The sequence below is a fragment of the Pieris napi genome, chromosome 9, assembly GCF_905475465.1.
Source record: "Pieris napi chromosome 9, ilPieNapi1.2, whole genome shotgun sequence".
Classification (NCBI taxonomy): Eukaryota; Metazoa; Arthropoda; class Insecta; order Lepidoptera; family Pieridae; genus Pieris; species Pieris napi.
The window spans coordinates 6,519,536-6,544,952 of NC_062242.1; the positions used below are offsets into that span (position 1 = coordinate 6,519,536).

The 25,417-nt window shown below is 31.8% G+C and overlaps 1 protein-coding gene across 1 annotated transcript in view; it reads right to left on the reverse strand.

The window, feature by feature from the left end:
* LOC125052413 overlaps positions 1–25,417 on the reverse strand; it is a 70,253-nt gene that overhangs the window by 39,893 nt on the left and 4,943 nt on the right. Inside the window, exon 2 of the mRNA XM_047653237.1 lies at positions 8,132–8,261. Coding sequence (XP_047509193.1) covers positions 8,132–8,183 — 52 coding nt within the window. The 5' untranslated portion in view covers positions 8,184–8,261. The remainder of the gene's footprint in view (positions 1–8,131; positions 8,262–25,417) is intronic.

Genomic DNA, 25,417 nt, shown 5'->3' on the forward strand with positions numbered 1-25,417 from the left:
TAAGTAAAAAATACTTGTCAGCTCCAGTACAAAGTTTATAATATATATATATATGTACACGTCATTCATTTTACATGCCAATGATTATAGAGTAAATATATTTCACGACAAAATTAGGGTCTCATGGTCAAATTTAGTTAACTGTTAAAGATTTTATTCGACAATATAATTTGGCGGAGTAAAACGCTAGTGACATTGGCATTGTAGGTAAACTAGTAATTTTCGAAATCAAAAAGAATGAATCCGAGAGTAGAGCCGCAATCGAGACCCGTGCCCAAATTTTAAGATCCTTTCGTTGAGTATTTACATACATTAATAAGAGAATCGTAGGACCCTGTGTTTGTATTATTTTATATATAACTACCTATGCCATATATATTATTTCTAGGAAACATTTTTTTAGTTCAATAAAAATAACTATCTACTATTATACAAAATAGGGGTTGATTGTAGAGGGGTGAAAATTAGGGGTTGTATGTATTTTTGTATGTTGTATCATAAAAAAACAAAAATAAAAAAAAATTGTCAAAAAAATAAAAAAAAATATTTTTGGGTGGACACCCCTTATCACTTAGGGGTATGAAAAATTTATAGTAGCCGATTTTCAGACCTACTGAATGTGCATATAAAATTTGATAAAAATCGGTCAAGCCGTTTCGGAGGAGTTTGGTAACTAACATTGTGACACGAGAATTTTATATATAAGATGTATACAGATTGCACCATATAGTCTACTATAGTGGTGGTATCTAGTACGTTTGTCCTAAATACCATTACTATGTTTTTGATTTACTATTCATAACTCTTCTCTAAATAGCCGACTGCTCGCATGGAGCAGGGTACTTAATTGTCACGCACAATAATTAAAGCGACTGGAAAAGGTCTTCTCTTACGCTTAACGTTATACGTAGGAATTCCAATTGCAAATAGAACATAGCAAAATTCAAATTCAAAAATCATTTAATCATGTAGGTAACACATTGTACACTTATGACTTGTCAGTAAAGAAATACATATTACTGCTTCTAATTTTACATTTAGTGCCAGTTCTCAAATCAAGGGTGTAGAACGGAAGAGAAGAACTGGCAATAAACTCTCCGCCACTCTTTTTAATCGCCTTGTTTTTTTTTACACAACGTTTGTAAGGAGCTGCAACCTTTAAACCATGTTCCACATGACATCTTAATTAATAATAATAACATAAATTAAAAACAAAGAGTTGTCCTCTATCAGCAGGAGGCATGGTGAAATAGGAGCACGCACTTACATTCTCGTGGGAACAACACAAAATTTAAAGTTTAGCAGTTTGACAAGTCCTGAAACTAGACTTAGTTTATGTGACTTTTTAAAATACGGTTAGTCTCACTTCCTATTGGTCCGCCGCGCCAGTGCCCACGATGCCTCGGTAGCAATTGAATCGCAAGAAATGGTAAAGATAGCATTATGGATGAGTATTAATCTATCCGCCATCATTGCAATGACCGAACATTAAGATTCAATTGTTTAGATCGAGCTAAGGGCAATTTAAGAGTTCAGATTACTTTAATCTGAGAATTTATAGTTCAAAATTCAAATGTATTTCTCATTGAAAGAGTCTTTTTAAAATTTTCCCTTTATCCGAGCGAAAGTTTTGTCAAAGTCCTTCGTTTTAATTTAGAAAAAACTTCAAAGGCAGCAAAAGTAAGTCTAAAATCTAATTACAAGCGGTAATCTCTACAAAGTAAGGGCTTTAGCGCGTGAGCGTCAATTAAATGGGCAAGGTCCCTAACTACCTAGGGGCATTTCAAAAAGTTTCTCTGTCAAATTACTGTATAGAGATTTGCTTCAACCTAACTTTTTGTTATAAACCACGTTCTGTTGGTTTTTGCTGCGTTTTATGGAAATAGCCAGTACTCAAAACTGCTCTATCGTATTAATTAAGCTACTATGTAATAAGTTTGTATATAATAATGGCCATGTAGAATGGATGAATGAAAAACTGCTACGAGGCAACCGTGGACGATGAAGTCGGGTTGGGTAGCCTTCGTCGGACGTACTTGGACGAGATCTAGGAAGTACTAGTAAAAGGACAAGTTAAAGTTCCCATAACAGACGAGCATATACGGTGAATGTCGTGAAGGTAGAAGATGCGAGAGAGGTATGTGGTCCGTTTTCTCTGCCTACCACTTTGGAAGAAAGGCGTGAATTTATAAAGAAATATAATATTTAAAATTACAAATTGGGTGTAAGTAGATTAATATATAGTATTGTCTTTTATTGACATAACTTTTACACATTTAAAGAAAACACTTTTTTACCGGATTTAAGTTATGTATCATTATAGTCGATATCAACTCCGGGGAGATAAATATATTTTTTTCAACAGCTGTGATACTTTTTGACATTCAACACCTTTTGTCTTCAGTCACCGTGACCACGCACGCTGTAAAGCACGCGAAACGTCGGAAAATTTTTAAATTATCTAAAATTATTGTAATTAACTTCAATCCGGTAAAAAAGTGTTTTCTTTAAATAGATTAATATATTTGTACATGTGCTATGTAGCTTATAATTATTAATACTGCCCAGGTATAATATAAAATGTCTCAATTTAAATTCCTTTAAAACGTATGTTATGTCCTGTAGTAGTCTGCGCTCCAAACTATATCGTTATTGCTTTTGAATACCAATTTGAGTTCGATTTGCATAACTGACAAACTATGGCAGAGGCGAAACATTTGAGAGGATTAAAATACGAACTATCGAAGCACGATTTCGATATATTTTCTATTTTGCTCTAGCACTGCTGACTTAATAACAGCCCACAGCTCCTACCATAGTAATATTTTTTTATTATCGTGTCATACAAATTTCCTTGTAAGAATATGATGTGTAAATAGTTGGAATAGAGTCAATAAACAATCAGCATTTGGAACCGTCAAGCTGCATAACTAGTGCCTTAGGATTAGTGGCTAACACTCATAGTTTGCACATCACGCGGAGGTACTGGGTTCGTTTCCCTGTCATACTATGTGTAGTGTCAGTGAATCAGAAAAGGTAGTAGTAGACACCAACACTTACATAGCACTAATGGAAAAATACCACATTTTTTAATCTTAATCTTTAAAACTATAATGAGCTGTTTTTATTTAGACAGAGGTGATAAACCTCACCATAATTGTATCTAAAAAATTTACGATGAAAAGTAGTCTGAGAAAAGGTATGTTAACATGACTTGTGTAGTTTGGTAATAGCACCCTAATAATATTTAACTGGATAAATGAATTGAAAATTACATGTAAATAACGCAGTATAAGGTAGCTAACATAGTAGTATCACTCACAATACGGTGTAATCAAGCCTCATTTATCATTCGTATCCTGAAAGGGTTCCGACCCTTACGAACAAAGAAAGTTTGCAAAACATCACAATACATTGTGCTATCTCTTGCGACGAGATGAATACTTAATGCATCTATATTACAACCATTTTTCAATAAAGATATTTTACCCGTACTTGACCAGTCCAGTGCGTAATCTTTATTAGTAAAGTTTTGTGCCTTAGATTAATTAAATTTCTAATAATTTTTGCTTATATGTTCGTGTCCTTGATTAAGAGATGTTGATTTCATCGCTATGTTTAGCCGAGATTAGAATGCATCATCTAAAGATTGAGAATTGCACGATTACTGACATATCATAGTTTACTTTTCATTGGTGGAAAACCCAGCAGTATTCCAATCAATCAGAACCACAGTACAACCACAATGTTATAAAAATGGAAAAGTATTTACACTTTAAAAAGCTTGTTAAAAGAAAAAATGTTCGCGTACATATATATGTACGAATGATCTATACGTCCAGAGAACCCGACATTATTTTTATTTAATAGAAGGGATATTTTAGAAGAAATTCTAACCACCGCCAGAAGAAACTTATAATTGAGATTTCGCGGACTCTGAAGAAAAAGATATTTTAGCCGACGACTTCGCTACCAGGCGCAAATACTCTTTGAGCAATATAACTTTTGAAATGATAAAGTTTAATATCTTTTAAACAAAATATTCTCAAAACACGTAAATCATGAATGAGGTATATTCAATCAGATGACCAGGTAGCTAAAGTACAATATTGAAGAAAACGGCCGCCTGGTGTGTGAAACGGTCGGCTAGGGAAATAAATTGAGAGTAATTTTATCACCGAGCCCTTCCTTGAAAAACTTTAAGTGTGCCCGGAAAGTACCCTTTTGCAACGAAAACATGCTGCGAGAAGTGTGTTTACAAAGAATATTCAGAAATGTTATTTTTCCTCTCTAAAAATATCTATTAAAAGAAAAAGAACTATTCGTACACGAAGTAATTTATGCAGAGCCCCGATTGAATGCTATAATAAGTATATTATGCCCTTGTGATGAATCTAAATTCGTTTCAAGTATCTTTAAGTAGTTTTTAAAACGCCTGAAGAGCGATAAAGGGGCACATAATTTATATTTGATTTGTATTACATTCTCTTAATTACCTACATGTATTATGTGTCTCCAATAATTTGCAAATAAACAAAAGTGCCTTGACTGATAATGTAATCACGAGTTTTGTTCAATAAAATGTACTTTCACTTGTAAAAAGTTAAATACATATATAAAATATGACCACTATATTATGTTTTACTTGTGTATATAGTTTATGTTATCAATTGCTGAAAGTATACAAATAATATGTAAAGCCTAAGATATCACAGACAGTCTCTAGAAAAATAGAGGTGAATTCTTAACTATTTTTCCGTCTTAGAATGTATAATTTATCTCCAGTAAATTATACAAATTGAACGTGGAAACCTGACAAATTGTTCCTATTACTCTCAATTTTTCTTTTAAACCTTACGATAGGCTAGGCAATTATGCATTTTTCAGAACGATTCTTCTTACTTACCTACCCAAGAGTTTGCTATTCTTACATAGGTTTTTTAAGGAAACCTTCTTTTTGTATAAAAAAAACAATACGTTTTATTTTAGTAAGAATAGCGATAAATAATATCTTTTTTTATGCGTTCTAGTGATAAATAAGATTATTATCTAAATGAAAAATAAACTCTCATGAAAAAGTTAAAGCGTTTGTATAATAATAACAGGATAATTATTGTCATAAAAGTAAATTTAAAATATAGGTGTATTCAATCTACCACCACAGACACATCGTCATATAACTTAAATGTATGATAGTATTATTTAGATATCCTAGACAAATAAATGAAGAAAATATTTTTAATCAGTAGCAGTCCACGTGAAATTAAAATTTACGTATTACACTGCATAGGTTTTAACTAATTCATACATTTTATTCCACTGTAGATAAAATAGCATATTGTAAATATATTCTTTCTTGTTTATATTATTATATTTTAAGAAGTAAAAAAGCAGCTTAAACACAAATTGCATTACGAAACCAAAAACTTTTACCCACGTATAGAAACTTTTGGGTAGTAACAGAATTTGTTAAGTACGTAGGCGAAACTACTACTAATATAACATGGTCAATGGAAAAGGGTCTGACAATTCACTAATACAAGTATCCCAACTCAAACCCGTTTATTGTATTTCTAATTCATTAGGTCTATATTAGAATTAGTGGTCGCGCTTGGACTTGCGTCGGATTACGAAGAAACTTGGGTGTACCGTTCTTAGACCTATATTAATAAACAAAAGATTCTATGAAAAAGTGCGTGCCTACAAAGTACGCATGTCAGAAGTGAAACTTCTATAAGGTAATTTGCCCTTCTCACCCTCTCTTAACCGGTCTCAATCGCTCTCTTCCTTTTCTTCGACATAAACGCTGCACATCTTCGTGACGCTAATATTATTATTGCCTTTCATCCGTAAAAAATTTACCTTCAAATAAGGTTTACCTTAAAAGACAAATTGTGTATCTTTTGAATATTTCTAGAAGATCTCTCTTACTAGAGTGATTTTGATTATGTCTTTTTGGTATTCTTTGCTTTTTTCATGGGGCAGAGCCGAGCAGGCGATCGACTTTGAATAAAGTGGTTACCACCGCCCATAGCATGACAACAGCAACGCTGAACGTGTTGCCGGCCTTCCATTGCATGGTGCCTTGGATTTCCACTTTCGATTTGGTGGTGGTACGGAATAGCTCACGCCAACGGGAAGCGGGGAGAGTATGAAACATTTTTCGATCTGTGTGCCCCGTTAATAATAGTACTTTTTATACAAGAAAAACATCGTGAGAAAAAACTGATTTAAAAATCGGATTTTGATGTGTTCAAGTCAGCTTAGTAAAATATATTGTGCAAATTATCGAGTAATTTTGGATAAACACATCAATCAAATTAATTAACTAATTTCGATGGACTCTCAACAGTTTTATTGACAGAACTAAATAACTATTACCAGGTTAATTAGGCTTGTGACTAATGGGATTAATTGAATACAATAGTTACATAATATTAGTTTTGATGCTGTCGACTTATTCTAGAATAAGTTTATTACCAGTTCTTCTCTTCCAACGCCCTTGATTTGAGAACTGGCAGTAAATGTAAAATTAGAAGCATTTCATATATATTTTTTTTGACGTTCATAAGTGTACATTGTGTATATGAATAAATGATTTTAACTTTTGACTTTTATCAGGGTTTAAAGCAAAAAGCATTGTATTTCATATGGTCGATTTGTACTCTCATAACCGAAAGGTGGGTGATAATGTAAAATAATAGACGAAAGACGCAAACGTGCCTTTAATTGTTATTGAAAAAGCGGATGCACTATCTCACTGATGACCAACCACAAGCAAATGTAAGACGCCGTTATGTCTTAAAATTTACAGTACCATAATACGAATCCATTCCATAGTTTGCAATGGCTTGGCGGCCACAATATTTATTTTGTTGTGTTGCGTGACATATTATCATTGGTAACTTGTGGATTTACTAGGATGTGGTTATTTAACGTTTTGTTTAGTTATGTTTAGCTTGTGACCTGTAAACTTCTTATATATGTATAAAATATTAATAAATAAAAATCAGCTGTTTAAGAGTGACAATTAAAGAAATACAAATTTTAAATCGTTAAATTTATTCACCAAACAACTAATATTTTTTATCAATACACTTTAATTCCGTTCACGCTAAAAAGTTGTTTCCAAATATAGAGAACACTTTAAACAACTTATAATTTTAAATCCCGATATCATAACTGCATTAAATCGAGAGTCTCGAGCTTGTTTTTGCGGAAACGGCTTGCTATTTCACAGTAAATTAAGAAAACTGCAAATATTTATAGACAATTTAAAGCGGAATTCTCAAGAACGCTAAACGCGAATAGCAGCTCTATGTAATCGCAAAAATACGAGGATCCTTTGTAAACTTCAGGGAAAATATTTTCCTCAACGAAAACCTTTGTGTTGTTTACAGATTTGCGACACAGTAGTAATTAACTGCTAAGTGTTAAAGCTTTACAAATAAATTTAAAAAATTAAATAATTTAAAGAAAAAACTTTTTAACCGGATTAAAGTTATGTATTATTATAAATTTACAGTTATTTAACATAATTTTAAATTTATCCGACGTTTCACGTGCTTTACAGCGTGCGTGGTCACGGTGACTGAAGACAAAAGGTGTTGGGTGTCAAAAAGTATCACAGCTGTAGAAAAAGTTGCATTATCTGTATTTATTTCCCCGAAGTTGGTATCGACTAAAAGATGGAGGGTTTTGGCCGAAATGGCTCACGGTATCCTCTATTTTCGCGGATTGTTTTTCTTGAGATTTTAATTTGGATATTATTGGATCCCAGGTGTTTGACAATTTTTTAATTGTAAATTTATAATAATACATAACTTTAATCCGGTTAAAAAGTTTTTTCTTTAAATGTGTAAAGGTTATATCAATAAAAGACAATACTAAATTAAATAATATTAATTTAACGTTAAAGAAAAAATATTTTATTTAAGAGTTTTTACCTCGTACTCGTCACTGAGATTTCGCTACCCTTGGTCACTTAACACTGTGTTCCAGATAATTATCAGACTCTTTACTTTGATATAAATATCGTTATATAATCTCTACGGGTCATAGATTTGATGTTGCTATGACGCTCTACGACTTGTAATAACATATTTTGGCATATAACAAGAGAAGTGCTTACCAAATATAAAAGCATGACTGAGGAACAGCCATTTCACAACACTCGAGGACATATTGGACGAATTCACTGATCAGACGTGATCCCAGTCGAATATGATTAGTATTATACTGCAGTGGCACATGACTAGCACCTGAAAAAAGAAAATGTCTTTTATTAGCAGGTAAAAGAATACACTTCATAAAACAAAGTTCTCATATCCCGTCTGTCTTCTATAATAACGTGAATGGTTACCGGTACTGTTTTCACCAATAGATAATATGATTCCTGTGGAAGCTTTTATAGCAATAAAGATTGCTGGGAGGTCAGAAAAGGTCCTGCTAAAGTACAAATACCGCGTCGGTAAATCTACAGACGAAAGCTAGTACGTAAATACATATATTACGCGTTTAAGCTCGTAAAATTGGATTTAAAAAAGTTTATATTATTCTCTGCTGTGTTAGCGGAGGAATTAATAATGGCAATTTTATTTTATACTCGTTATTAATATAGTAGTACTGGATGTTCGTGAGCAAATTAAAATAGATTGTCTGTTTAAAAAAAATCAGTGGCGCTAAAACCTCTTTAGGTCTTGGCCTCAGATTTCTGAATCTGTTTCATGATCATTTTTAAATCTAATAGGCAAGTAGGTGATCAGCCTCCAGTGCCTGATACACGCCGTCGACTTTTTGGGTCATGACATGTCGGTTTCCTCACGATGTTTTCCTTCACAAATTTTAAATGCGCACATAAAAAGAAAGTCCATTAGTGCTCAGCCAGGGATCGAACCTACGACCTCAGGTATGAGAGTCGCACGCTGATGTAAACTTATAAAATATGAATTCAATCATTCATTGTTTCGCAACTTTTACCAGCATCAATTTAATAAGATCAATTAAGACAAAATAAAGCGAACAGAGAAATGAAGAGATTTGAATTAATCTTATTCATAAGTAGGTACGGAGTTTGATTACATTTAAATCATCATATTTATTGGGTTAAAGGATTCAGTTCGTTTAGAAATTGACGATTCTCCTTTCAATGGGCAAAGTTTTTGTAATAAAGAAAATATGATATAGTAAATGTATTATCTAGATGTAGCAGAGCTGCATCTTATAACTGATCGAAAAATATTATGTTGTTTCGTTTAGAAAACGTCATGTAATTTATTTATTTATTTAATTATAAGTAATCTTACAGTTAACATACATAATATTACAAAACAAACATTTAGACAGTACAGAAAGCCAAAACAGATTACATAGATAAACAATATTATATACGAAACATAAAACAAATAAGTGCATCAATAGACAAAACTATATAAAGGAAACTGAAATTTAATATTTAAAACCACAAATAATACTAAATATTTCGAATCACTACCTAAACAAAATTAGAGTCTTCCCGCCTCTTCAAATATTTTCTCACATGTTCTTTGGTGAGGTGGAAAATATCAATATCCTCATAATTAGTGTCATAGTTAGATAAAACCCGAAACATTGGTGAATTATGCAGGTAATTCGAGTTCGTACGAGGAACATGGAACCATTTTTTGTGTCTTGTCGCGTAAGGAGAAGGAATTTTAAAATAAATTAACGACAGCAAATAGGGGCTTTAATTCAATTCAATTTATGGCAAATTTAATTCTTGAATTCAACGTACTTATTTCTTCGGTGCGAAGCGTTACCCAGAAGTGTTTTACCTTACCCTTGAGGCCGTAGGTTCGAAACTAAATGTTATTGATTAATTGAACCAAAAAGTTTACTACGTTGTCAGACAAAGAGCGTATAAACACAAAATATACATAGGATATATTATAACGTTTAATGTCTATTAAGTATTTTTCTCAGAATTTGATCAGGAGTCTTGAGTGCTAAGTAAAATAAAGAAAGGACAATAAAAGCATTAGACAAAAAAGGTTAAAAAAGATCGTGACTTTTATCATTATCGGAAAAATCATTACTGAAAAATACTAAGTGATTAGGGACCACAAAATTGGGGCATTCCTTCATTATGAACCTATTATCTTTTAATTGTGGTCTACCTGATCTATATCAATTTTCTCATTAACCTTGCTATTAAGGGTTATTAAAATATCTTTTCGCTGAGAAATTGTTACGCTTACGTACTTCAATTCAAAAGTGAGTTTAAATTACATAAGACCAAGACTAGGCGTACCTAGTTATCACTCAAAGTAAAAAAATCATTCTTAATTTTTAAATGTACATTGTATATTTTTGCAAGGTATATAATAAAAACTGTGGTACTGCAACCTAATCATTTGTTTTTACTAATAGGCAGCGTTCTGTGCCTGACACACTCCGTTGACTATTTGGGTTTAAGCAAGAGTGCTAACATTACAATGACTTAAAACCGAATTTAAGATTTGTAGTAAGTTTATTAAAAAAAATACTTACTAAACTTCTAATTAATAACTCTGAGTAGGGCATTAAGTTTAATTCCAACCGTGTTCATTGGTCAGGATGGAATAGATAGATGTGATAGATTTCAATTACAACAGACCGTAGGGCGATCTATTTAGGATGCGATGATTGTGGTGAGGTTTGCATTATATTATGTATGTGATCTAGTTTATAGTTTACAGATAAAACCGATGTTGTTAGTACGTGAACTTGTTACCATGGTAACGATTTTAAAAATGGTATGTGAATAAATATGGTTTTCTACGTTAAATAAGGCTTTGGGTCTGTTTTACAATGTATGGATAAGTTCTACATAAGTTACAAATTAGCTATTCATTACTTATTGGTAGGATAAACACTATTGTTGCGTTTCACGACTGTCAGATAGTCACATAAAGTCCATCATAAGCTATGAGTCCGATGAAGTGTCAGATAGCACAATTTCTCTTACAAATAATTTATGTGTTGCATAGCTATTTGGTACTTTATCCATACATTGTTAAACATACCCTTAAAATAGTTATCATATAAATATTACCGAGTAGTCGAATCATTTAACATAAATATGCAGGTAAAATTTAGGAGAAATAATATCCCTATTATGGTATGTGGAACGCCCTCCACGAGTGCAAGGTACATGAACATGGTGTGATTGTTGCAGGTCTATACAAAAATTTTGCAAAACAAAAAACTTGGCGATTAAAAAGAGTGGCGGAGAGTTTATTGCCAGTTCTTCTCGTCCGTTCTACGTTCTTGATTTGAGGACTGGCTGTAAATGTAAAATTAGAAGCATTTAATATGTATTTCTTTATTGACATACATAAGTGTACATTGTTTTACCTAAATTAATAAAAGATTTTGAATTTGTACAATCAGGGATGATTGAACTTGTAAAGAATATATATACTCAAAAAGTGTAAGCCGCGTCAACCTAGAAAAGAGGGGACCAATATTATTTATAATTATTTCTGTATAAAATTTTAAGTGTGTGTATATTTTGTAAAGATGGATAAATTTAGGAATAAATGAGGCTTAGTTATTAATATCGCTATTACAAATAAAACAAAATTTTAAACAAATAAGCTGTTACCATTATATATCAACCTAAACAATAATATTTTAATTTAGGGTAGTACCCCAAAAAAAGTCCATGTCAATTATCAATTTTTAATGCAATAATCGCGCATTTAACGGCAAAAGCTCAGGGTCATTAATTACTTAAGTTTGAAGAATAAACGAAAAGAAAACTATACAACTAACAAACTATAATTGCGTAAATATTCCAACTTGAGCACCAAAATCTCTGTAAGATATGGGTAATCAATGCAGACGTTAGTTTTCAAAACTATGATACGAGCGACTGATGTGTCAGCTGTTCCCTAACACATGTTTTCGTACTTAAAGAAAAAACTGATCGGAATATTTAAGATCTATTTCCATATAACATATATCTACTGGAATTTAGCATAACGAAATCGATTTTAAATATATTAGGGTTTCATTTATAAATTCTTCTAAGCACTAAAACATAAGGTAAAAATTATTCAACCTTTTCAGCTTTCCTTTGTATCAGCTACTATTATTATTATATTACTAGCCGTTTCCCGCCCGCTTCGCTGTGCGAATTAAAATAGGAAAAAAATAAAATTTTATGTTTCATTATTTTTATTTTTTTCATATTTTTATTATTCTTCTTTTTAACTTCCCGCTAAGAAAATTGAAAATTTTCGAAAATCGAGTTTTTAACAGATGTTGACGTTTTGAGGTTCTAGGAAGCCTCCCCGAATGTTTCCGCGGTGAAGTCCGTATGCATAAATTTTCATAAAAGTAAAACAGCAATAAAAAAATGAAGGAACGTTGGAATTTAAAAAATTTCGCATCGAATGGCAGTAGTTTCATGTCGATACGATCAGTGGTTTAGGCATGAAGGAGCCTCAAACGAATGCCATTTTTCTTATATATATAGATTAGTCTAACACATGTAAGTAAACCGTAATAAAGTTAAAAAGAATTACAAAAAAATATTTTTGTTAATTAAGGAAACTGTCCAATATTCAATTAATAAAATGCAAGCCACTTAGGGATGCAGTAGGATTGCGGCGACGCTCGACCGCGGCCAGAGAGCGTTGTTATGTAAATCGACTGTGCTTTATCATTCACTCAGGAAATCAAGTACCATTATAAATCGGACCAATATAGGCTTTTAATACCCTCATGCATAAATTTGAGTGCTATTTCTTCTTAATGCAAAATTGGTAATTCATTTAGAAAACATTTTAATACAGAAAGTGTCTCCAAACTATTTTTTTTTTTTAATACCAGTGAGAATGTGTTAAAAATACTACTAGTATCAAAAAAGTTTGGCGGGAATATAAACCAGGTATTCTTTTTTTATGACATGCCCGTTAATCAAACGAAAAGTGGTTGGTATATTTTACATATATGTTAAGTTTTACCCATACTCGAATGACTGTTAGTAAAAGAAACGAGTGAGCATTACACACTAGGACCTACTTGGGTAGGTCCAACAAGGCCGTATTGATCCAAGTCTCCATAGTCGCTCTCCCATCTTAATATATATAAATTACGCGTCACGTTGTTAGTCCACTATGGACTCCTAAACTACTTAACCGATTTTAATTAATTTTGCACACCGTGTGCAGTTCGATCACTTGAAATATCTTGCAGGACAACGTCTGTGGGGTCCGCTAGTTCTACTACATTATTTCCATCAGATCCTCAAGTGCCGTGTAAACCAATAAGTTAATACATAGACGGGAATAGCTTATAAACTACTATTTTTGTCTTAATAGCAAGCCCATGTCCCACTCTACAAACCTATGTATCAAATTCTAAATGCATATGCATCTACATTATTATTTGAAAGCTGTCCTCTATAATTATTGAAGTTAGTAAAATTAGAGCTCAACACAAAAGAAAAAAAACGTGTTGTTAGTATATAGACAAAACTGTAAACTCTCCAAACAAAATGTATATAATTAAATACATGTATAACCTATTTTCGAGGATTACATAAATCATTATGAACCCAATTAAATTATAGTAAACTATCATTATCAATAAATTTTTTATCTACCATCGTAAACAGGTGCAACCTAATTTAAAAAACTAATATATATACGATTATAAAGTTTATATAAAATCTAACCATAACACAATAATCCTTTATTAGTACTAAAAAGCCAGTGAAACGTATTTGGAACGTTATGACTTTTGAGCTTTGATATTAAAACAAAACACACTCACAAATTACAGAATATACAATAGATTTTAAACAATAGCTCACAAGTTTTAATAAAACATGAGTTCTATATTGTCTATGTTAAAGAAAAATAAAATTTCAGTGACGATGTGTGGGTTTGAATGAGATTGCAGAATAAATATTACTGGAAACATACTGTTCTCTGAGGTAACTTTCCTCGAATAAGTTCTTTTAAGCCGACGTGGGAGTTTGACAAGGTGGATTAATTTCCCGGATTTGACGCCAGGTGAATTAAAAATATCTGGTGGGGTAAACATTATTGAAAATGATGGAATGTATTGTCAACGATAAAACTTAATTGTCAATGATGTAAATACATTCTTAATTCAAATAATTTTAAATTCAACATAAGTTTTGCTTACTTTCAAGTATTTTACATTTCTTTTTACATTCAAAGTTTAGATGACTGTTATTGATTGCAATAAGGCCGGATGATTGTTGCGTAAAAGTACGAATTCCAATCGTGTTGTGATGAGGAAGTAATCCGACGTAATCATACCTGAAGCCATGGCAATGTAGATTGTATGAATTTAATATACTCAGACGTTTTTGCGAGAGATTGATGATTTATTTATTCAACTTTCACGTTTCATTACAAGTATTTTGTGAACAACGCGAAAAACTGACTGGATTTTTTGTAGTCTACCCAGTCATAGGTGTATGCGAAGAAAGTTACTGATCAAAGTATTTATTTTATTAGATATTTTCAAGGTGGTGCTTTCACTTAATAAATAATTATCGCAATACATGCTTGCAAGGATTAATGGTAGTAATGCAGTGGTAATAATGCAGGGATAACATTTGATTTAGTTTTCTATTTATCCATTATTATTATTACTATGTAGGTTAAGAATATAATAGAGACTGTATATTTGTGTTTTCAAGGCCAGGTTTTATTATATGAATGGAACACAAAACCTAATCTAAGTACTTGCTTATTAGAGTGAGATTTACAGATAAGTAGCGTTCATTTTCTCAAACTGGCTTTAGAAGTAAGGCGACTTTATTATGTTTTCATTATGAAGAGATTTTCAAAATCCGCAATCAAGAGATAAGCTCTAGGCCGCCGCTAGAAGTAAATTCGAATTTCTTCACATAAATGAGATTTTTATATTACAATAAATTACTTTGATTTAGAATTGGAATGTTCAGAAAATATATTGTTGATATTCATATACACACATTTTGTTTTGTGTTTTATATTAAAAATCTTACTCTACTTACTCATATGAAATTGTGGTGAATTAATAATATTAATTTTAATTTAAATATTACACGTCTAATTAAAGAACAGATGTTTCTGGTAATTTCTATATATATTAAAAATACGCGGCAATTCGTTTAAACTATAGCAAGATGGCCTAAAAGTATACCATACGTATATAATACCGAAAAACAACACACAACGATAATTTATGTTGATATTGAATATAATTTTTTTATTGTTCTATTTATCTCACTTAATTGACAATACTTTCAGCTCTTTTTTATTTACACTTAAATTTACAAAAATATACTATATTTACAACTCAGCGACTACTTCCAGGACTACTAGAAAGAAAGAATTAAAGACATTTTAAGTTTTCTAAATTGTTGCATTATCATTATTATTTGATAAAACTCATTACACAAATATTTGACAGTGAAAACGAAAGTTTGATAATTAATAGCTTTCACAGCTTAACACAATATCTAGGGCACATTTATGAAGATTTAGCTTAGCGCAGTGACAAATTGTCTTCGCGCCACTGCAGGCTTGATAATTAAACTGTGTAAGTTTCTTACAATTTTCCAACCATTTTCCGAGAGCTTGACATTTTGAAGGATATTACAAGCGCGTTAGAATATGCACGGGATATTAATCATACAGAATTCCTCATACAATTTATATAAGCAAACTTATGTTATTTACAATAATTTTATTTGACAGCAAAACGACCAAAGTATTTATGTCCCTAGCTAAGCAGTGGTTACTTAATGTAATGCTTATAACTTGGTGGTATAATAGGCTATGATACTCGACATCATAAATAATATTAGAAACTGGTCCAACCTATTACGAAATAGCGATATTAGAAGCAGAAATTAGTATCTCTTACGGAACAATCTTATATAAATTACGTGTCACGTTGTTTGTCCGCTATGGACTCCTAAACTACCGAACCGATATCAATCAAATTTGCACACCGTGTGCAGTTTGATCTAACTTAAAAGATAGGATAGCTTACATCTCAATTTGTACCCGCAATATTATTTTATTGCTACATATTTGTTTATTATTTGATAGTTACAATTCTAACAGATGACGCTGTGTTGAAAGTACCAACGTTTCACATAAGCTACAATTTAATGGCATAATCACCAAAAAAGCATGGTGGTCCCCATGACTGGTGTTCTCCTACCGTTTCCCTCGAATAGTTTACCACTATATAACAAAAATAGCCACAGCAACGCTTGGCCGGTCTGCTAGTTGTATAATATATATTTCGTATTGTAATCGTATTTTCAAAGGTTAAACACTTACAAAATATTATCTCTTCTATTTCAATTGCTAAGAAGTAACTTTAAGCCCCAATTTATACATTAATTAATGTTATGACAATTCATATAAGAGTTACATGATATTGGTTTGAATAAATCATATTACCCGGCAATTAAGACACAGCTTGTGGCTGCAATTAAGCTTCTTATATTGCAGAGTTAAATTACGGAAAAGCATATTCAAGCTTTTATAGGAATTATAAAGGTTAGATAAGATGAAACTAAATCACACACACACACACACACTCTGAATTAAAGTCCTCTGCGGTCTCCTGTGTTTAGGCTATGATAAAAAGAGACAGATAAGTTTGCTGCCATGAGGCTGAGATTTTAAGAAAAAAAAGGCTGCGTGTACTTATGTACGCGCATAAGAAGTTATACTTCTTTGGCATTATTAAAAATAGTTTTTGATTGCATGCAAATAATTAATTACATTTAAATAATCAAAGACTGGAAAAGGAGTCATTATAGTCAATAAAGTTCAGTTTACATTTGAAAAATAAATATTTATTAAATTTTATTATTATTCTCTTACATTAAGGTAACATAAATTCTATTATAATTCGAATGTTGTTTTTAAATTATGTCCAATGCCATAGCATCTTCCGTGGGAAACTTCATTCTGTTAATTTTGTGTCACGGTGCGCGCGCATCGTAAAATTTCACTCTCATCAATTTTTCATAACGCGCCTTAAGAAGTATAACTTCAAAAATTAAGAGGAAATTTAGGTTTTGTTGAATTTTAAATATTACAGTATATGAAACATTCGTATTAAATGAAAAGCAATATAAAGGTCATATATAAGGTGTCAGTACTATGAAGCGGCGTTAAAAATACCTCTATGAAAAATCTAGATCAAAATAACTCCCCAGAAAGTCACACTGGAATACACTAGAATAATAATTCCCATTTTTAGTGACGAAAAACTACGCTAATTAAAAACTGTCGCCCAATTTACGTGGTCACGTTGAGGTCTATTGAATGGGGTGAGTACGTGACCGTTGTAATAAGTAGCCTTTAACAGTGTTATTTCTTCATTAGTAATCACTGAAGCTAACCTAATCCTTTACCCTACTTGGGCTTAAATTAAAAAAGAATGGCATGGCTGCGTAATAACATTAGATGCCGCCGAACATTACGAAACTCTATACAAGATACCTTTATACAGATAATTGTGAAAAAGATGATAGCAATATGAATTTCTTCGTCATTATTATTATGATATTATAAGTAAAGAAAATCTCCGTGTTCTTTCGCAGTTGACGAGAATCATTTTGCAGCAATGCTAAAACATTTCTGTAATGTCATTGTTAGCACAAATCGTATACGCTACGTTATTATTCCAAAGCTTATCTATTAAGATTTTGGAAAGGTTGATTTCAATTTTATACAAAAACTTCAAGCCAAATGACTTTCTTTACATTTGAATATTCATCCTAATATATACAAAAGAGTTACAAAACGAATAAATAATCATTTTCTTTATATAAATTGAAACGGACTAAAGACTACGTGGGATGAAGGGTCAATAGCTTTTGGGTGCAGTAATTAAGAAATACGAGAACCAAACGTGGGCTTATGTTTTCAAATATATAAGGCTTAATTAATACCTTTTTCAGCAGAAAATAACCGAAATATAATATTGAACAGCGTGTCTATTCTGTTTTAATTAACTATCTTGAGTATCATAATATTTTCTTTGCAAAGGATCATATTCATTTATTTAATTGATATTAATATTTTATCATACCTTTGTACAGTAATTTAAACTGAAGTAATATGTAATAAAAACACAAAAGCTGTCTTACAATAGCAATTGAAGTATTTGAACTAAAACCGCTCAAAAGTTTAAGCTTCCATTTCTAAGGCCCAAAGTAATCAAAGTTTAAAGCAGTGAAATAAAAACAAAGTTCAGTGTGTCGATGTTAACCAATATTGATGCACTGTGCACTGAGAAACTTGAAACTTCAGCTTAGCGTTATAAACGCTAACAACACACAACAGCTTAGCGAATTATTTCATATTGAAGCTTCCACGCCAATAACTTTTTAAATTGAACGTTTAAAGAGAAAGATAACTTTTAACACGCTATGAAAGTTTAGAATGACAGTAATAAATAAGTTTGAGTTCATTTAACCCGGGAGTGTATAGAAAAATCTTTTTTGTTAGCCAATATGGGTATCAAAGTAATAAGGGGTATGTGACACTGAAAGTACTCTGCAGAGAGCCAGGTAAACTATACCCATGACGGTAGTCCCAATACCGGTCGTGTTGGGACGTGTTTTCATCACAGAGGCATTTGGAATCTTCAGGGATACAAAAGAAAAATGTTTAGAAATATGTCAAGCAAGGCTATTTAAGTAGCTGAACACGGTTTCGGAAATCACTTGGCTGCGCTGTGATTGGCTGAGGACACGTAATCCGTAATTGACCTCTACGCAGCGTGACAAGAATTAGCAAGTGTACCAACGATTTAAAAGAGGACAAAGGACTGTAGAACCAGTGTTATGGAATAAATTGATATGAAGAAATTGTAGTAGGGACAGGTTACGACTGTTTAAACTCAACTATGATTAATATATAGATATTAAAATCCAAATAGGTTTACTTATACTAGCCTTCTTTAATAGAACAACGTTCACTGAGTGAGGCCTCAAAAGAAGACAAAAGAAAAATTGCGGAAATAAGTCGGAAGCTTTGTGGACTGGCGTTATATTCAGAGAGTCTAGTTTATAAGCAATAATGCGTAGTATAACTATTCTTAGAATTCAATATTACAAAGAAATTTCCCATCGTATATTTCTTGTCTACATCATTTTATATTCTTGTCTATTACCTTCTTATTTTTATAGAATGGTCAACGCATTTTAAAAGAATTTTGATTGTCTTTACAAGTTCTCTTCTAAAATATTTGACATACGAATCCTTTTGTGTGTTATATGTGTGTGTATGGAAACGTTTAATAGAATGTAATTTGAATTAGGCGGGCTGAATCGTTCGTAGGCTGACTCGTAGATGGCGCTACTAGTATTAAATAAATATGATGGTTAGCTGTAAGATTACTTATAATTAAATAAATAAATAAATAAATAAATTATTTTTAATTAGCCCTAACCTTCAACAGACATGTCTATAAATTTGGTAACTGTCGTACTACTTGTGAGATATAGTATTTTGAGTGAAGGAACTTTAATTTGTTTAAGAAAAAGGATAAAAACTTCGTGTCGATGTTATTAAAGCATTGCTTTTTGGCGAAAAAAGATATTATTGAAGCCAAGGTTTGGCTTGATAAACATTATTCGGACTTTGCACCAAGAGAATCAACCGTTGAGAAGTGGTTTGCTAAGTTTAAACGCCACTAAGAGGCTGCTAACGACGAATACATCAAAAAGTCCACAAAATAATTTTGGATAAAGGAACGTGTTGGACATATCCTAGATAATTTGGATATGCGAAAGCTCTGTGCAAAGTGGGTGCCGCGCGAGCTCACGATCGACGATTTTTGCGTCTATTTGTGACAATCGATGAAACATAGCTCCAACATTTTACTCCAAAGCGTGGAAAGACGCAAAAGTCATCAATATTTTGGGATGCGCATATATTAATCCCATCATTGTATTAACTATCCCATTGCTGGAGTACAAGCCAATCAAGAACTTATCCGTGTTCTCGGCTTTAGGTGTTAATATAATATATATACAATATATAATATAATTTTTGTTAATAGATATAACACGGCAGCTTTTATTCAAGCAAAATTAATATCGTATCTTGTCTTTAACATCAAAGCGATCATGTTTATACTATAAACATTTGCGTCGTTCCCAACAATATTAAATGCTTGAGCTACAAATTACGAAAGTAGTGTGTTATCAACTTGTTGCGTCTGACCCATATCGTGAGTCTACGTTGACACAGCATTGGCCCAACGGCTTCATTACATTGTTTACTAAGTCTCCACGGTAGCTTGGGCTTAATTGTTTTTAACCTTTTAAATATAGGTCAGTATTTTGGAATTGATGGTGATTGCCTCGTCAATATAGATCAGTTAGTCACGAACGCGGTTTGTTAGACTTTTGTCCAAGTTTTACTTAATTAGAAAAATAAATCTAACACTAAGATTTTATGTGTAGTAAAGAGAAACATCATTTTTAGTGTGTGATCATATGCAATGATATAAATTAATGTATGTATAAACACTTTATTGAATAAAAAAAGGGTGCGTGTACTTATGTACGCGCGTAAGAAGTTATACTTCTTTGGCATTATTAAAAATAGTTTTTGATTGCATGCAAATAATTATTTACAATTAAATAATCAAAGACTGGAAAAGGAGTCATTATAGTCAATAAAGTTTAGTTTACATTTGAAAAATTAAATAAATATTTATTATTATTCTCTTACATTAAGTGTAACATAAATTCTATTAAGTTAAAAGTATATATTATTATACATTTAGAACATCTCTACCAAACACTAAGATGTATGTAGTAGATTTGGCAGTATTGCACAATATAGCCATTGATTTCAAAATCAAAATTGATAGTTTGATAGTTCTTAATTTAGGTTGTTTTAACAATTAAGTTATTTAAACAAATAAAACACTATTTATCTTTAAAACATTTTTATTTCATTATACTATTTATTTTTATGTGACTAATGTCTGCATCAGAATTTTGGTTTGTAATTTTAAATTAATCATTACTTGGTTGTGCATCTCTGCCATATTCTTAACTCTATGTTTGTGTTCTATTTGAAGCTGCTCATTTTCCAGAGCCCGAAAGCTATGCATATCTTGATACGAGGCTTCTCCAAAACTAAAACTACTACTTGCTTTTGTGCAACAAATAAGAGAATATTAATATAAGCTCTGTCCATGCAAAACTTAAAAAATGGATAATTCATATTATAAAAATCCATTTTGGAAGAACAGTCTATATATTAGTCAGATGAAAATCCGTCGTGTAGTTTAGAAAAACTAATTGCACATGCTACAGACCTGGATAGCAACTTTCTTTTATCTATTTAGAGATAGAGATAATTTAAATATAATACCAGTGTCCTCCTTGTAGGTTTCTTTGGAGTTGTTTGGGGATTCTTGTTATTCAGTTCGACATGATTCTCTTTAACCTTTGGATTATAATCCTACAAAATAATGAAATTAAGTTATGTTTTCACTGTTGTGCACACCTTTGGCTTTTCTAGTATTCAAGTTATGTCAAAACTGATTTATTACCTTATCATTGTTCACTTTATTTGCTTTTGGGATATCATTTGTTTCCAAAATGATTTTATTTGTAATATCCTAAAATATATAAATAACATCTATTAATTTAAGTATCATTTTGAGTGGTTCGCATTCAGGTGTTAATGTGTATTATACCCACTGTTCATTATAAGTGGGAATGGGCTCACTTCTGGCTGGACAGTTTCAGTACTACAAGTGCAACATGGATGTTTTGAGGTATTAGAATATCTCTGACTACCCTGTAGGGGAATAAAGTACTGTTGTGAGCATATTATGAGAGGTTGAGAGGTTGAACCTTGAACATCACCATACATCATATTTATAATTACCATTCCTACCTCGACACCTTCACAATCAAATTCATTGAAATCGACTTCAAACTGTTGCAGTATCATCTCTGTGACACGTCCATAGTGTCTGGAGGTGATGGTGGCTTTGTTACACCTCCAGTTTTTGATGTTTCACAGCAGTAAGATGACAACTCATTTTTGGATTCAATTTAGTGCACTTCCACTGATTCATCAATTGTTTTTTGTCTCTTGTCCTTATATTTGCTAGATTAAATCTGAAAAATTACATGTTTTGATTAAACAATGTTGTTAATTTTTTAATCAAAACATTACTCGATAATAATAATACATACGGATAGTTAACCTCAATTGTATTGAAGCACTTAGGAAGGTTGATGAGCACAGTTTTTTCACAAATATTTTCTAATATTAGTATTGATTTAAATATTCAATTTAAATCACTTTTGATTATAATTCAAAAAGCATTGCTAAATTTCTTTGATAAAATATTAAAAACTCCTTTATTTGTTTAAAAGGTAAATGACAAATGTCAATTGGCATTATGATCATTCAAAATTTGCGATCTTCGAACTTCACGCATAGTCTATTTCTTTTTACTTGTAGATTGTCTTATTCCTATCTCGCTCGCGCACGCTATAATCACACTCCTAATTTTGTGTCACAGGTGCGCGCGCATCGTAAAATTTCACTCTCATCAATTTTTCATAACGCGCCTAAAGAAGTACAACTTCAAAAAAATGAATACTCATAAAAACAATTTCATGATGCAACAGGCGGCCTTATCGCATCTAAGCGAAGAAGAATGGAAAGGAAAGAGATTGTAAAATGGGAGAATTACTTCCTTTTTACAAAACTTAATTATATAGTAATATTTTATAAATAAACATATAAATAATTAAATCTATTTAATAAATTCTTGTAAAGATATTTGCTAAAAGAAAAATGTAACTTAATTTGATGCATGTTAGATATAATAATATAAAATACTGTGTGAGATTTGAAGATTTTCAAAAAATACTTTCTACAATAGAAAATAATTCTCGAGAACGGAACAAAGGAACTTAATATAATTCGTTCTACATTTTAATTAGTAGTATAAACTTCGAGAATAAAAAGCACAGCCATTCAAAGTATTGAAATAAAAAGGAAACGTAGTTCTTAATACTTATATTGTGTAAGAGTTATTGCGACAAATTATATGGTGACTTACATTCCTGAATATCGAATGTAGTACTATTTTTTAGAGAGTGCATCTACATTAAACATACACAAAATATGTTAAAACATGAACATATAATGAGTACTTATTATATTCCAACTGCCATACTAGTTCTACTCATAAAAAATATTAAACTGGGTTTCTGTACTTGAGTTACGTACCTACATTTTGTCAATACAGCGTATGCAGTTTTATAACGAAGATTATTTAAATAAATTTTATAAGTCAGCGCGCACTTGGCGCCGCGTCGGATGGGCCCGCCTATGATCAGAGAGATAAAGTCGAGAGTTCGCGCAAAGTGTCGACTCGAGTTTGTCAAAATGTATTGGATTTTGACAGACTCGACTCTGAATTTAGCACATAGTCTGATTTTATTCACAGAAATCAGTACAATTGTTTGATGCGACTTTGGCATCGCTATACCACGGATCGCCTCGCATTGATATGTAAAAAAACACACGCTTGAGACTTTTTGGGTCTAAGGTATGCAAGTTATCTCGCGTATGTAAATAGTGCTTTTATTAATTTATTTTGTAGCGTTTGTATCTTGGAAATTTTGTTTTTGCATGCCCATATTTCAATTAGATATGTATATGAAATGTAGCTTGTCTAAACTATTATAAATCAAATGACGTACAGATTGCGGAATGCATTTTGATATTGACCACAATCTACCTATAAGTGATATTAGAGTTATAGTTTATCGTTAGCTAGTGTTAAATGCACACATAGAAAGAAAAGTCCATTGGTGCACAACCTGCGTTCGGCCACTAGGCCACTACTGCTCTAATTTAATGTGTTTGTTATCTTTGAGTCAGATATCCGTGCATATTTAATTTAGATTATACGCCCTAGACGTTAGCCAATACACCGTGAAACAGTCGCTATTAATTAATACGCGATAATAAAAACTCAAGTGCAATGAGCAGTGTTGGCTTAGTAGCTTCAGCGTGCGACTCTCATACCTGAGGTCGTAGGTTCGATCCCCGGCTGTGCACCAATGGACTTTTTTTCTATGTGCGCATTTAACATTTGCTCGAACGATGAAGGAAAACATCGTGAGGAAACCGACATGTCTTAGACCCAAAAAGTCGACGGCGTGTGTCAGGCACTGGAGGCTGATCACCTACTTGCCTATTAGATTTAAAAATGAAACAGATTCAGAAATCGGAGGCCAAGACCTAAAGAGGTTGTAGCGCCACTGATTTTTTTTTAATAAAAACTCAAGTATGTAATCCCCAAAATGGCGTTCGGTCCAGTTTACAAACAAAAAGCACATAATACGAAAACAGTAGTTCATTATCCACAAGTGTGAAGTCTGCGACCTCGTTCCTTTTAATCAGAGGGTCTGATTAGTCCGCCTTTGTCGGTTTCCCAATCCAGGCTTGTGTTTTCATCTAACTTTTATTATCATAGCAATCGATCAAGGGTTAGATCACGGACTGAAGAATTAGTTAAGACTGTTATTCGAATTTGTTAATGTTTCAGATATTTCGTCTAAGATTCTAACTTCTATTATAACTTCGCTAACACTATACTCTTACATTTGACTAAAATTTACTATTAGCGATGTCTGAGTGAATGTGTACATTAATTGTCACACATTTTAGATGTAAGATTTTGTAAAATAATTACTAGATTTTGTACTGTTTGTGATGTTATAAGCTTAATTACTAAATAAATAAATATTTGATTTTTTTTTAAATAATCAGAATATAAGGGAAGCAGTTTCAAAATTAAGTTTCGGCGTTATTTGGCATTGGGCCATAGTATACTGGCCTATTTATGTGCTAGATTACGTTGAAAGTTAAATGTCCATTTATATAGTTTAAGAAAATAGTACTCTACTGTAAATTTTTTTAGAGTATTTTATGTATTTTTTTCCCATAAAAATCATTATTTAAACTGGTCGTTGCAAAATATCGTTAATTTAATATCGTTGATCTCAAACAGACTACAATTAACATTAAAATAAATAATGACACTAATTAAATTTTAAATAATAACCAAGACCATTCAATTAGGACATTTTTATTTGGACCAGATTTTTTCTTAAGTCATACCGCCTCCCATATTAAAGGGCACGCAAATGCATTGCCAGCCTTTTGAGAATTTCGCATTTAAATTTATTAGAAAATAGTGCGCTGCAAAAAGCCCATTTTAAATTCACTTAAACTTACTAGATGGAAGGTACAACATTACACTTTAGGCTTTATAAAGCTTTTATAGCTTAAAGTGTAAGCATTAAACCATGGAATACCGGGAATCACACAAGGGAACG